The following is a 12,651-nucleotide window of genomic DNA, read 5'->3' on the forward strand; positions in this document are numbered from 1 at the left end:
CAACTGATAAGACATTTTTAGTTGGCATAAACTTATCTATAACAACAACAACAAAAAAGATGTTTCATAGCCTGTATTTTATACATAAGTTAAACTACAAGAAGGTATGTCTGTTAATATGGTACAACTCAGCTGGCTGCCTGTCAGTAATTATGAAACAAAGTACTTGATGTGCCTTATATTGAAAGAATACTGCTGAGTTTAATTCTGTGTAGTGAAAGGTGTGCTGTCATTGACAGTGGGCTGAAGAGTGTTTTGACCTTCATAAATGCAACAAATGGTACATTGGTTTGGAGTGTGGAGACCCCTTAAATATGGTTTTGGACCTTCGGGCAGTCTTTTCAAACCTGTCCATATGGACAGGAGGACCATATGGTTCTCCATATGGTGCATATGGATAGGAGGGAGAGGAAGGGTCTCGTCAGCACTTCCCAGGTGTCTTTAACCTTTGGACTTGCCCCATCTGAAGTATTTGCAGGTCATGTATTTGAAAGGTTCTTTGATGGGGAATGAAAAGCAAGTATAGGACAGGGTTGCATCATTTGGTTGCTATGCTAGCTTCAAAAATTGCAGCACTAATTTGATGGGAAGAAATAGAAAACTATATGGTTTTGAGAAGCTTGTAAGCAAAAAAACACGCTAATAGGAGACACTACATGAAAGCAACCACCATGAAGAGATGTTCTGCTGTGGTTTGCTATCAAGGACTAGTATAGGTTTGGATTTTGTTCAGGGCAATGTCTTGAGACATGATTTCATGTCCCTGCTCTCTCTCCACCAGAATAGTGAGGAAAATGGCTAGATACTTGAAAACTGAAGAAGAGTTGAAGTTGGCAGGGATCTACAGAGGACATCTGGTCCATCTGTGCTCAGAGCAGGTCAGGTGGGCTCAGGGCCTTCCCCTAGAGCAGCTGCTGTTTCTTGGCTTGATGAGGAGGTGGATTCTCACCATGGGTCAAATGACCAAGACCTTTAAGTAGCTCACTGTGGCAGGGCTTGCAGAGGCTTGGGTGCTTTAAATTTCTTTTACCTGCAGCATACTTGTATTGCAAAGAAGGCAAACATAGACCTAGGATTATTTTATTATTATTTTTTTAATTATTATTATTTTTTCTTGTGGTACAACAGTAGCTGGAACTTCGCAAATGCTTTTTTTTTTTAAAAAAATACTGAGTTGTTTTATCTTATGCAACCTTCGGTGTGCTGTAGGTGTTGTCAACCAGAAGATGCTGTGGGGTTTATCAACTAAATGGGGAGGTGCCTTGAGGAGGAATGCTTTAAAATGTGTTGTGAATTGGTCTAAGTTGCATGTAAATCCTGATATGCATGAGAGACTTCGATATTTTAAATATATATGCTCATATGTAGACTTTTCAAACTCCTGCTTGCCTTTCAAAGTCTTGCATTCATGTCAAGAGCCAGGATAAACTTTCTCTAAAATGTTGGAGAAGAAGGTTACCAATTTGTAAAAAGAAAAAAAAAAATTAAGTATTTTGTCATTATATGACCTTGTGTTTAAACTGCTTTGTCACCTTTGTGATAGAAAATTGGGTTTTGGCTCTGCAATGTTCTCCAGTGGCCCCTTGAAGAAAATAATAATGAGAGAGAAATCTTTAAAGATTTTAAAGGTCAGTGTTTGGCAATTCAGGGTTGCAGGTCATTCTCGGTGAGAACTCTGCTCAAGCATTGCAACAGGAACACTATAAATACTTAGTGGCTTTTGCCTTTTACCATAAAAGCATCGATGGTTTTATTAGGCAGCATGGAACATCTAGCCACAACCAAGAGAATTAAAGAATGAGGTGTCAGCACTTGAACTTGTATTTAATTGCTGTAAACTAGATATTCAGTATTATTACTTGGCCACGCCTTGAAGAATTCATATAAATGCTTTTTTACTTTGTAAGAATGCAAGTTGTAGCTCATACTTTCTGGCTTTGGTGCTCGTTTAGATGTTGTGGTCTCTGCTGCATAGAGGTGGCCTTTAGGGCTCCTTATGGAAACTGAAAGTCAGGGGAGATATGTCAAAGCGGTAGAGTTTTAGCAGTGCAATTCAGGTTGATAGGTTTTATCAGGTGGTGAGCTGCAGATTTAAAAGCAGTATTTCCCAGTGCAGAAGCAATAATGAAAGAGGATTTAGCAAGGCTCTAACTTAAGTAGTCTAGATGTATTTTATGTGCTGTCCAAAATACAATATATTTCTGTTAAAAAGCAATAGAACAGGAGAAGAGTAGTGCTGGTAGCTTGGTTGCAGGATGAATGAAAACAAGCAAAACTGATCTTTGTTATGCAGCTGTTTATGTTTCAAGATGCAGAAAGGAATTTGTAACTGCAGAGAATAACTTAAAGAGCCAGTGAATGCCCTGGTCACATAAAAAAGACATTAAAATTACAAAATTTCAATATGCTGGTTTTTTTCCGGTGTCTTTTTTTTTTTTTTCTTTTGGAATAAAGATATTAGTGATTTTTTTTTTTTTTTTCCAAACATAATGTAGAAGGTATTGGGTAAAATAGCATTCAAATTTGGAAATAAATTCCTCTTTCTGGAAGCATCTGCTGGGCTTCTCTAAGAAACTGTAGATAAAGCAAGCAAACACAATTCTGACGTGCATTGAATCCTTGCTGTTACATTGTCGTGTCCATCTAACTCTGGCCCTGGCCTTGTGTTGGTGTTATTTCATGGTAAATAGACTTTTCCTATGCTGTCTTCTTTAGTGCAGTTAAGACTTGGGCTCTTTGGGCATCATGGATTCTACACATCTCTTGTCCTTTACCAGCACCTATATATGCCAGGATTTTAATTCCCAAATATTCTCTTTACTTCGATAAGTTCAGACGAGTATTTTATTTCCTTGACTGCTATATTGCTGGCTGACACTTTGAGTTTCCATCCTGCTTATACAGTTACAAGTCATTCATACTTTATGAATACATTTGATTCATGAATTCCAAAATCCACACTAGGCCAGGCAATATGTGTCTTCCAGCAGTCTCTTGTCTGATATTAAACTAATTCTTGTCCCTATCATAAATGAGCATGACTAAATCTTGCTCCCAGTCCCTTCAATGCCTCACAATGGAATATAACTATTAATATAACTATTCCATGATGGCCTAGCCCATATTGAGATTTAAGCAGTTGGCTTGCTTTTCTTCTGATATATTCATGGTATGGCTTACTAAAAAATTAAATTTACATATCAAGTAGATGGGAAACCATTTAAAAACTCTTGTCTATTAATACACTTCTCTTTCTATATAGCAAAGATAAAATGATGTATTTATTTTTCCCTCTAAGGGTGAGTCCTATAGGCTCCTTGGAGAAGGGTGGGGCTGGGGACCTTAAATATACCAGCAAAGGCATGTATTTCCACTAGTGCTTTCACGACAGACACTGTTATTCTATAGGGGAATATCACTGTTCTTCTATATGGGAATGGCATTCAGTTAGGATTATCTGTATAACAGCGTCTTATTGCCATTGTCATATGAGAACCAACTCACTGTGGTGTTTTCCTAGATGCAGGGGTTTGGAAAATAACCTTATTTCATGAAAGACATTAAAATAATCCTTATTCTGGCTGTAATCTGTAATTAATCCTGACTGCATTAATATTCAATCCAAAATGAAGAGACCTCGAGCCTTTGGGATCAGGCAAGGAGGAACGTGAAGTATTTAGCCACAAAACTGTTAATTATTAATTTTTTTTTATTCCTGCAGTCCATGATAAGCATCTCTTTGTGCAGGAGGGTTGTAGGAGGCAGGAGGAATGGAGCTGCTCGTTTCTCTGCCTTCTCTAAACCGTTGAATCACCAGCGCCGGGTCCAGAGGGATGCTCGGCTCCTACAGAGGAACGTATTGAATTTTGTTTCCTTCAAAATGTTGAGCCCTGGCCAGTAAAAGCTTTGGTCTCCCCGAGAATTTTAGGAATGCTGTTACAGAGTTTTGTCCGTTGAGCTGCTCAGCGGCTTTGAATCAATGAGTCAGTAAAGGGAAATAATATGAACAGAAGATAATTTGTTTTAGGGATAACTCATTTTGTGTTTTCCAAGGCTGAGCTATTATATTATGCCCTGGTTGCAGCAGGACATGGTGTCCTGTTCAAGTATATATAGATTAGGCATGCATAAATTGAATTAATAGCACTTTTTAAAAAATTTTTTTGTGGCCCAATAGTTCTGTTAAAGAAACACAGTGAGTAAACCAAACAAAAATGTATTAAGTTGTCTCAAGCTAAACATCAGGCATTTCTTTAGCTACTTGTTGGCCCTTCAGCAGCGTGCCTTTACCATAGAGTCAGCTTTAAGTTTTAACAAGACTTGATCCAAAGAGCTTTCTCATTTACATCAGCAATAAAGAAAAATGCATGAAAGAGGTATATTATGGGTTATGATTTCTGTAGGCGTTTGGGTTATAAAATATAATGTGGTCTGGCATGTTAATCCAGAAGAAAGCTCATAAAAAAAGAGGACTCTCGCAGTTCTTCACTCTTATATTTAAGATGTTTTCTCCTGACTCTTAAATGTTTCTTGTTACAGAATATAAAAGATTGATTTCTAGATAAGCCTCTTCCCAAAGAAATCCTAATACATAGATCTTATTTCTCTCCATGAAAGGTATAAGCACAGGGAACCGAACCACAAAATCCTTTATTATTGTCTTGTTTGTTTTTTTTTTTTTTTTTCTTAATTTCTTTATTAAATTATATGAAAAGGTGATTAAAACAGGGCTGTCTTCCATTCGGCCTGTTCAAGTTCATATTGCTGCTGGATCATTTGTTCTCAAGTGAGCAACATTAATTAGCTGTATAGAAAATTTATCTTACTGCCTTCACATGATGTCTTAGATTACTGTCCATCCTATTGCAGGGAAATGTTCATAATATAGTTAATATAATTTAAAACTAATACCTAAATGTATGGCAATGCACTAGCTTGTGTCGAAAATCAACATACTCTGCCTATAAGCTCCTTGCTGTGTCCCTGCTCGCTGAAATACCTGGAGGAGAGGACAGGTAAATCCTTTGGAAATGTTAAATAGCACCCTGCCTGTTAGTGCCAAAGTGCCTGGTTTGGGGGGAGGATGCCTGGATTTTTGTTGCCAGAAGAGTTTTGGAGGCTTCAGTGCTCACCTGCAGGTGTGGGCATCTTCCACACTCTTTGAAGGGTGGGGTAGAGAAGGGATGCTGGGTGCGGGGAGGATTTGAGGGGGGGAATAAGCAGAAAACAAGTGTGAGCAGCCTGAGAAGATGTGAAACCTCTGTAGGGGAGCGTTCCTTAGCTGTGTGTCTGAAATAATCTCTCAAGTATAATTTGCCTGCTCTGCAGGTTTCGGCTATCCCACAACTTGTTTTAGTCAACTAAAGCAAATCCATATGCAACAGCTTGAGTTTAAACAAACCCCTGTATTCAAATAGGGGGGGAAAAATCATGTCGTTATTCTGTTAGCAAACTCCTTCGGTTCTTAAATCATTAAATCCAACCAGATTGCTAAATAAATCTGCCTGGGAAGAGAAAAGTAGACATGAGATCATACATCACACAGGTACTGAAAGTGTCAAATGCCTTTGCACCAAGGTTTCATTTAATTTGGCCCTTCTTTTTTGCTGGCAGTTGCAAAGTTAAATCTGAGAAGGTCATTTGAAAAGCTTCAGATTATAGATGTAAAGCCCTTTTAATCTTTTCTAATAAAGAGCTGAGTAGGGAATAAATCTATTGGGAGCTCTGAGCTGAGCTCTGATATTAAGCCTCAGCACAAAACGTATTTGTAATTGTGATTCAGTGTCCATACACAAACAACACAGAAATTATCTTGTATATAATTGCCTTAAATAAGTTTGGCTTAAAAGAAAAGGTGAATGATTATCAAAACTGGTTTAATAAATGAAACATTAATTGGACCTGGCAACTTGATGGATTCTGTCACTGTGAGCCAGATTATTATTAAAGTGATTTAGGCACAATTGAAAATACTAGTTTTCCGTGAAGCTGAGCTACAGTTCGTACAGGTTTCCAATAACCCTTCTGTACAGACATTTCTTTTAAATGACAATAAATGACTCTCTGTATTAGGTGCCTCGGTAAGGCAAGGTTTTAATAAAAGCTTTGCATAATAAAGATCTAAAGGCATTTTGATTTTGGAAAAACAACAGCAGCAAATCGAAAGAACAATGTCTGAAATGCTGAAAATACTCTGGGTTATGCTGGTAACATATATGATATTGTCTAACATCTGAGTAGCCTTCAAAGCATTTTTTTTTTCCTCTAATTCCATATATAATTAAAAAGCAGCTTCCTCTAGCTCATTAAAATTTAGAGTCTTGTTGGAGCAGTGTACTTTTATATTTATTTAAATGAATAAAGCACAGCCTTAATGTAGACTATAATAACTTCAAATATTAAATCTGTCTTGTACAGCTAGCACTTTATTTTAAAACAGTGTTTATATGCCTTTCATGAATACCGAATTGAAAATGAATATGGTCCCCAGAAGCTCATCATATTATTTTGTAGACCATTCAACTAACTTTCACCATATGCTTTTTATTAATTACACAGTGATAGCAAAATCCCCAAAGTTCAGTTGTTAGTGATGTGCATATAAATAAGGTCAGGGCGGTGGCTTTTCAAATGCAATCATGGCATATCTCTCTTTTTCACAGGCTTTTGGAAATGCAAAAACGGCACATAACAACAACTCAAGTCGCTTTGGCAAATTTATTCAAGTGAATTATCAGGAGACAGGCACCGTTCGAGGGTAAGTGGGAGTTGGGTTGACGATGCTGTATGTACTCTTACCTGAATGATGAGCCTAAATAGGCTGTTGTAGGGGGTATGTGAAAAAGAAGGTTAATTTTTTTGGCCAGTATGTTACCCAAAATGGAGAGGCGGGAAAAAATATGATTTTTTAGCATATTGAAATCTATTAGTGTGAAAATTTTGGCATATCTGAGCTGCACATTGAAACATGGATACACCCGAGCTGGCTTCGAGCCAGTTGAGCTGTCCCTAGTCATGATGTCAACTTTATCATTAAGCTGAAATGGAACTTTTCTTCTTAAGATAGCAGTTAAGGCAGTTAGGGGGAACATTTTAGCTAGGATGGGTTAGGGGGCTGGAGCATATGATAGGAAATAGAGGCTGAGGGAGCTGGCTTTCTCCGTCTTAGGAAGAGAAAGCCAAGGTGGGATTTAACCTCCAGCTGCCTGATGATGGATGTTACAGATGCGGTGGAGCCAGACCCTTCTTGATCGCTAATTCCCCATATGCTTCTCACTCTACCCTGAAGTCTCTCTTTAACCCAGCCCTTGACCAGTTAGGGCCTCTTTTTTTTTTTTCTGTGGGCCGTTGCAAGGAGATGCTTGTCTCCATCGTGGTTCTCCACAGTTTATTTCAACATCTCTTCTGTTACCCAAAGGTCGTGGGACATACAGCTGGGACTCAAACCTTCCTGCTCCTGGGGAGGGCTGCAGCAGAAGTGCTGCATGGTGGGAAGCCTATGGATGAAACCTTCTGGGTGGGCTTACCCAAGACTGGTTTTCTCTTTGGCTTCACAGTATCAGGTCATCACAAAGTAACTCAAGCTAGCTCTAAATGAGCAGCGCTTCCTTAACTCTGCTTTTTGTCCAGGTTAATTAACTCAGTTGGAAAAACTAAGAGTAGAAGTGGCATTCCAGGGGTTGTATAACTTCTGCAGCTAGCTAAGAGATCTCTTGCTGGGACTTTGTTGTTATTTTAGTGAATTGCTTTTAAAATTTTTTCTTTCTTATTTTCCAGCAGAACAGTATCACACAAATAGCTTCCATTAATTTTTCAAATGAGCTTGGGTACTCTGTGTACCTTCCTGCTGTTTTTTCATCCTACGTCAAATCTGATGTTCTTTTTCTTTTCTTTTTTTTTTTTTTTTCTCCCCTTTAATTCTGGTGAACAGTTCTCTTAAAAGGATAAGCCTCAATTTTTTTTAATACCTACTGAAATACAGTGCAACAAGAATCCAACAAATGCCTTAACGATGTATTATCTTGGCGTGCTATGTCAGCTCTGTGGAAGTGGCCTCTATTTATATTTTGCAGATAGGTGCAAGTAGCATTGTATTCATATACTATAGTTCATAAAATAAGAGGGATTTTCTCTCTTTAAGGAAATACACTTTCTTGGTCTTTGGTTGCACACTGATGTGACTGTGTTTTGCTATAAGCTTGCAGTGCTGCCCCAGTGACAATAAAGAGACATTTTTAAAAACCCTGTGAACTGTTCCTGGCATATAAGACCACAATTTTTTTCCACAGTCTTACAAGGAAGATCAAATATTTTTATTTTTCTGAAAACTTTGAATAGATTTCAAGCACAACCCAAGTCAATTATCATCCTATATTCTACATACTATTTGCTTTCTTAATGTAACTGTAACTCACATCCCTGAATCAGAATTTTGCTCTGTTCAGAGGCTGAAAATACCAGTTGGATATTTGCTTACAAACCGTATGAATGTAGTGACCCAAAAGTTGAAGCTTATTTAAACGTAAGAGATGTAATAGCCAAGAGGTTTAGTAGCAGCCAACCCCGCCCCATGAAATGAAGCCTTTGAAGATGTCTTTAAAATTGATGGATCATGAGCAATGGCTACAGTTAAGTGCGTTCCCATAAGGCTTTATGAATTTATTATGTCCTGTTCGATGATAAGCGAGTTCTGGAGGAAGGTCTTTGCAACCTGTTCAGTCCTCATAAGATGATCAAAAGCCTCAACATCTGACATGCTCCATAAAATTGCAGGAGAGCCAGATAGGAGACATTTTAATTAAAAGCAACAGTGCACTGGTATAATGGTGGATCTGTGCAATGGCATGAGGCTGTATCTCAGTGCCATGGGCTGGCGCTTTCAAACATGCTGTGCTTGGGTGTTTTGCATGTTGGTGTTTGTATATGAAATTCAGTCTCAGATTTCAGCTGATGTTACCTGGTATGCTAAGTACAGACTCTGTAGGATGCTTAAATGAATATTTTGCATGAAATCCTACTCTTAGAACTCTTTTTCTTTACTCTTAAAGGTAGATTTGACATAATTGACAACAGTAGATAAAAAGAAAACATTTGGAGATATCTACTTTTTTTATACTTAAATTGGTTTTCCTTTTCACTATCCTATTACAAGAGGGGATATGTGTTCTTCTTGGGACATGTTTTCATTATGAACTTTGCTCCAACCAAGGTGTATTTTACCAAAACGGCATTTTAGTTGCATCTACAAAGCAATTAAAAAAAAAAAAAAATGCCCTGATTCAGATAGTGGTTTAGGTCAGATGACCTCTAGAACACTTTTCCAACCTAAACTGTTGAATGAGAGTGATTATTTTATTTTATTTTATTTTATTTTGTTTTATTTTATTTTATTTTAAGGGGATGGAGGGTGGGAGGGGTATTCACAATAAGAGCAGAAATCACAGGGAAAGGGGTGCGACGTCAAGGGTGGTGGACGTTAATCCAGGCTGTCATACACCAGCGTGCTGAGCTACTGCCCGGAGGTGGGAGTGGGATCTGAGACACTCTGATACCTTTTCCTCTCATCTGTTCACTGAGCCTGCAGTGCATTTACGGCATGGCTCGGAAAGGAAAAATTAGTTTTGGGTTTAGAAAGGGGATGGGATACAGAAAAAAAACCTGTCAGTGGGGAATATCCATAGACTATTCTCAGCTTCCTCGCAGGGAATAAACAAGAATAAACCTATTTGGTGCACATCGTACAGAGGAATAATTACTGCTTTGCTGTCTGTCTGTCTTTGCTCCTCGTATCCAGCCAGATCATCCCACTGGGGGTTGGATATACCATTTCCAGCAGCCTCTCCTAAGAGTTGTCACAAAACCTCTGCAGCACGTCTAAATGATTTATTTTATTTTTTAGTGAAAAGAGGGGAGAATTACTGAGATGCAAGTAATAAATAGGTCTGTCTTCCCCATCTGGAGACCATGGTGGAGGAGTGAGCGTAGAGGCACCTCCTTGTCCTCCTGTGCCCAAGGTTCATTGGATTTCCTGATTCATACGTGGCTGCTAATGTCGGTGCCACGTCACAGGGCGCCTGTAGCTGGAAAAGCACAGCTACATCATCAAAACTCCTAATTATAACCCCGGTTTCTAAATCCCTATCATTACTGGTCAGTATTGTTTGGAAGAAAAAACCTGTTGAAGCTTGTTTTAGCTCTATAAGCTTGTAAAAAGTATTTAATATGTAAATTAAACATGTTTATTATGGAGGCACTTAGGATAAAATGTAAACTCCAATAAGGAGCTTTTGCAATTGTTTATTTTTTGACTGTAGCCACAAGTTAATAACCCGAGTTTTTGTTGAGAAGTGGCTTTTCTGGAAGAGGGAATTTGGGGACTGAATCTGCAGCTAAATCTGATCTTGCAGACATTTGCACCCAGATATATTTCTCGTGTGCACAAATCTTGGTCTGTAAGCAATTTTATTTTTCTGGCTTTGGATTAAATAGGTATCTGAGATTCTTCATTGCTGTCAAAATTTCCCCCTGCACTCCCTGCCCATAGGCTAACGCATCTGAGATAGTGTTTTTCATATCCAAGTTAGTGTTGGCTCTGTATCAAACCAAAAAAACCTCAAAAGCCAAACATAATATTGGGCTTGTTCTGCCTAGGAAGAAATTTATATAACTAAGTGAAACAAGGCTGAAACTTTTTTTGTGCGTACTAAGACTGAAAAGTCCTGGTAAAGCTGTGTCCGTTTAAGTTGAATATTGGGTCAATGAATAACCCTTTCATTTTTTTCCTTCCAGAGCTTATGTTGAAAAGTACCTCCTGGAGAAATCGAGACTAGTCTATCAGGAGCACAATGAGCGGTGGGTGCCTGTAATCTGCTTACAGAGTTAGTTTTGACTTCTCTATGTGCCGATGGTGTGGCACAGATAGCTTCAAACCCTGTTTGAGCTGGCACGGGGGGATCGGGATTTTCACGCTTCTAACCCCGTGCTTCAAAGATGAATGATGCATTTTGTATTTTGCTGCTTAGAGAGGAATGTGCTACCCAGGGAAAATAAACTCCATTGCTTTATTAACAGTCCTTGACTTTGTCTTTTTGATTCACGTTATATGGATTATTACATACCATTTATTTTCTTGTGCAATTTGTAAGCTGTTTAATATCTAATTTGGGGTGGGGGAAAGGTGGTATTTTAGTTCTGTTTTGCAGTTCTTAGCACGCTGAAGCCATCAGAAGGGCCTCTAGAAAAAGCTAAACTTATATAGACAACAAATTTAAGTGAATTGTTCTTTCCTAATTGCAACATATTATTTGTTACTTACTCCTTTCTCAGTAATTACTCTGATTTAATATAAATTTGCTGCTTCTAGTTATCTTTCAACTCTTGACACTTCTGTCTGTGTCTCCCTTTTGAGACACACATTATGTGAGAAGTTTTCTCAAATGCTCATGGGCTTATCCCAAAGTTAAATAGCCTTGACAAACGTACTCTTGGGTGTTACAAGCTGATTAAACTTTGTTCCTCCTGGAAAACATACAACATAAAAGCAAAGTTTTAATTTTAGAAATATTGCTACGCTCCTAGTGTTAATCCATGTTAGAGCTGTCTTGAAACAAAACAGATGAGTGTCACTTGGGGTAGTTTTAGTATCAGTAATATTCAGGTATTTTGAAAATTTGAGTAGCCATAAAAATTGGAGATTTTACCATTCTGTCTTACAGAACTGCAACTGCAAAATCATTACCTAAATGATAATAAGGTATTAAAAATAACAATAAGTTCTGCATTGCACGGGAATATGTTGTTTTGAATCTAATAAATACGTAGGCATTGCACACGTTTCTGAAGGAAAATGTGATGATGTTGGCTAGGAATTCCTTAAGTATATTCTAGGGCAGTGGATGTCCTTGGATGGAAAAGAGGGATCTCATTCTCCATTACTAAATTTAATCTTTCAAATCACTGCAAAGTGGGTATGAGTGTTCAGGTCTGAGTTTGGAAACTGGAAAATCAGGTTATGAGGTTTACATGTGCTTCTCTGCTTAATGATGCTGTTTATTTTGAAGTCTAACAACTTTTTTTTTTTTTTTTTACTTGTCACCAGGAACTACCATGTATTTTATTACCTCCTGGCAGGAGCGAGCGAGGAAGAGAGATCAGCATTTCATCTGAAGCAGCCTGAGGAATATCATTACCTCAACCAGGTGGGAATACTATACAGATATACAATGCACTGTCTTGCCTTTTCTACTGCTGATATTTAATGCTAATAAAGAAAATGTGTGGAATAGTAAAAATGGGTTGTCTTAGTGCTCTATAGGCAGCCTTCCATCATTGGAAATAATTCTTCATTGGGAATCTAAACAACCTGCTAGTATGGAAAAAAAAAATAAAAAAATCTGTGTGTTCCATTTTGTCCCCTTCCTGAGATATGTTAAATAATTTGTGCTTTTAATTGGTGAAGGGAGAAACAGTAATAATTTACCTGTTATCTGTGTGAATGTCATTTACTCATTAACTTTTGTCTGCTGAGTAGAAGAAAAGGGGAAAACGTGTGATACTAGTACCTCTTCAGGATATAACATCTTGCATGAGGTAGTCCTAACTCTGTAGCTTCACGGCTGGCTCTTAGCATGATTTTTTGTATTTAACAATGTA

General features: G+C 38.0%; 1 protein-coding gene across 9 annotated transcripts in view; it reads left to right on the plus strand.

The window, feature by feature from the left end:
* Positions 1 to 12,651, plus strand: part of MYO9A (myosin IXA) — a 189,781-nt gene that overhangs the window by 59,443 nt on the left and 117,687 nt on the right. For all 9 annotated transcript variants that reach the window (XM_042803885.1, XM_042803886.1, XM_042803893.1 and 6 more), the window contains exons 3-5: positions 6,663 to 6,757; positions 10,789 to 10,851; positions 12,098 to 12,197. In XM_042803885.1, coding sequence (XP_042659819.1) covers positions 6,663 to 6,757; positions 10,789 to 10,851; positions 12,098 to 12,197 — 258 coding nt within the window. The remainder of the gene's footprint in view (positions 1 to 6,662; positions 6,758 to 10,788; positions 10,852 to 12,097; positions 12,198 to 12,651) is intronic.

Source organism: Tyto alba, unplaced genomic scaffold (assembly GCF_018691265.1).
Source record: "Tyto alba isolate M040663 unplaced genomic scaffold, T.alba_DEE_v4.0 Super-Scaffold_41, whole genome shotgun sequence".
Lineage (NCBI taxonomy): Eukaryota > Metazoa > Chordata > Aves > Strigiformes > Tytonidae > Tyto > Tyto alba.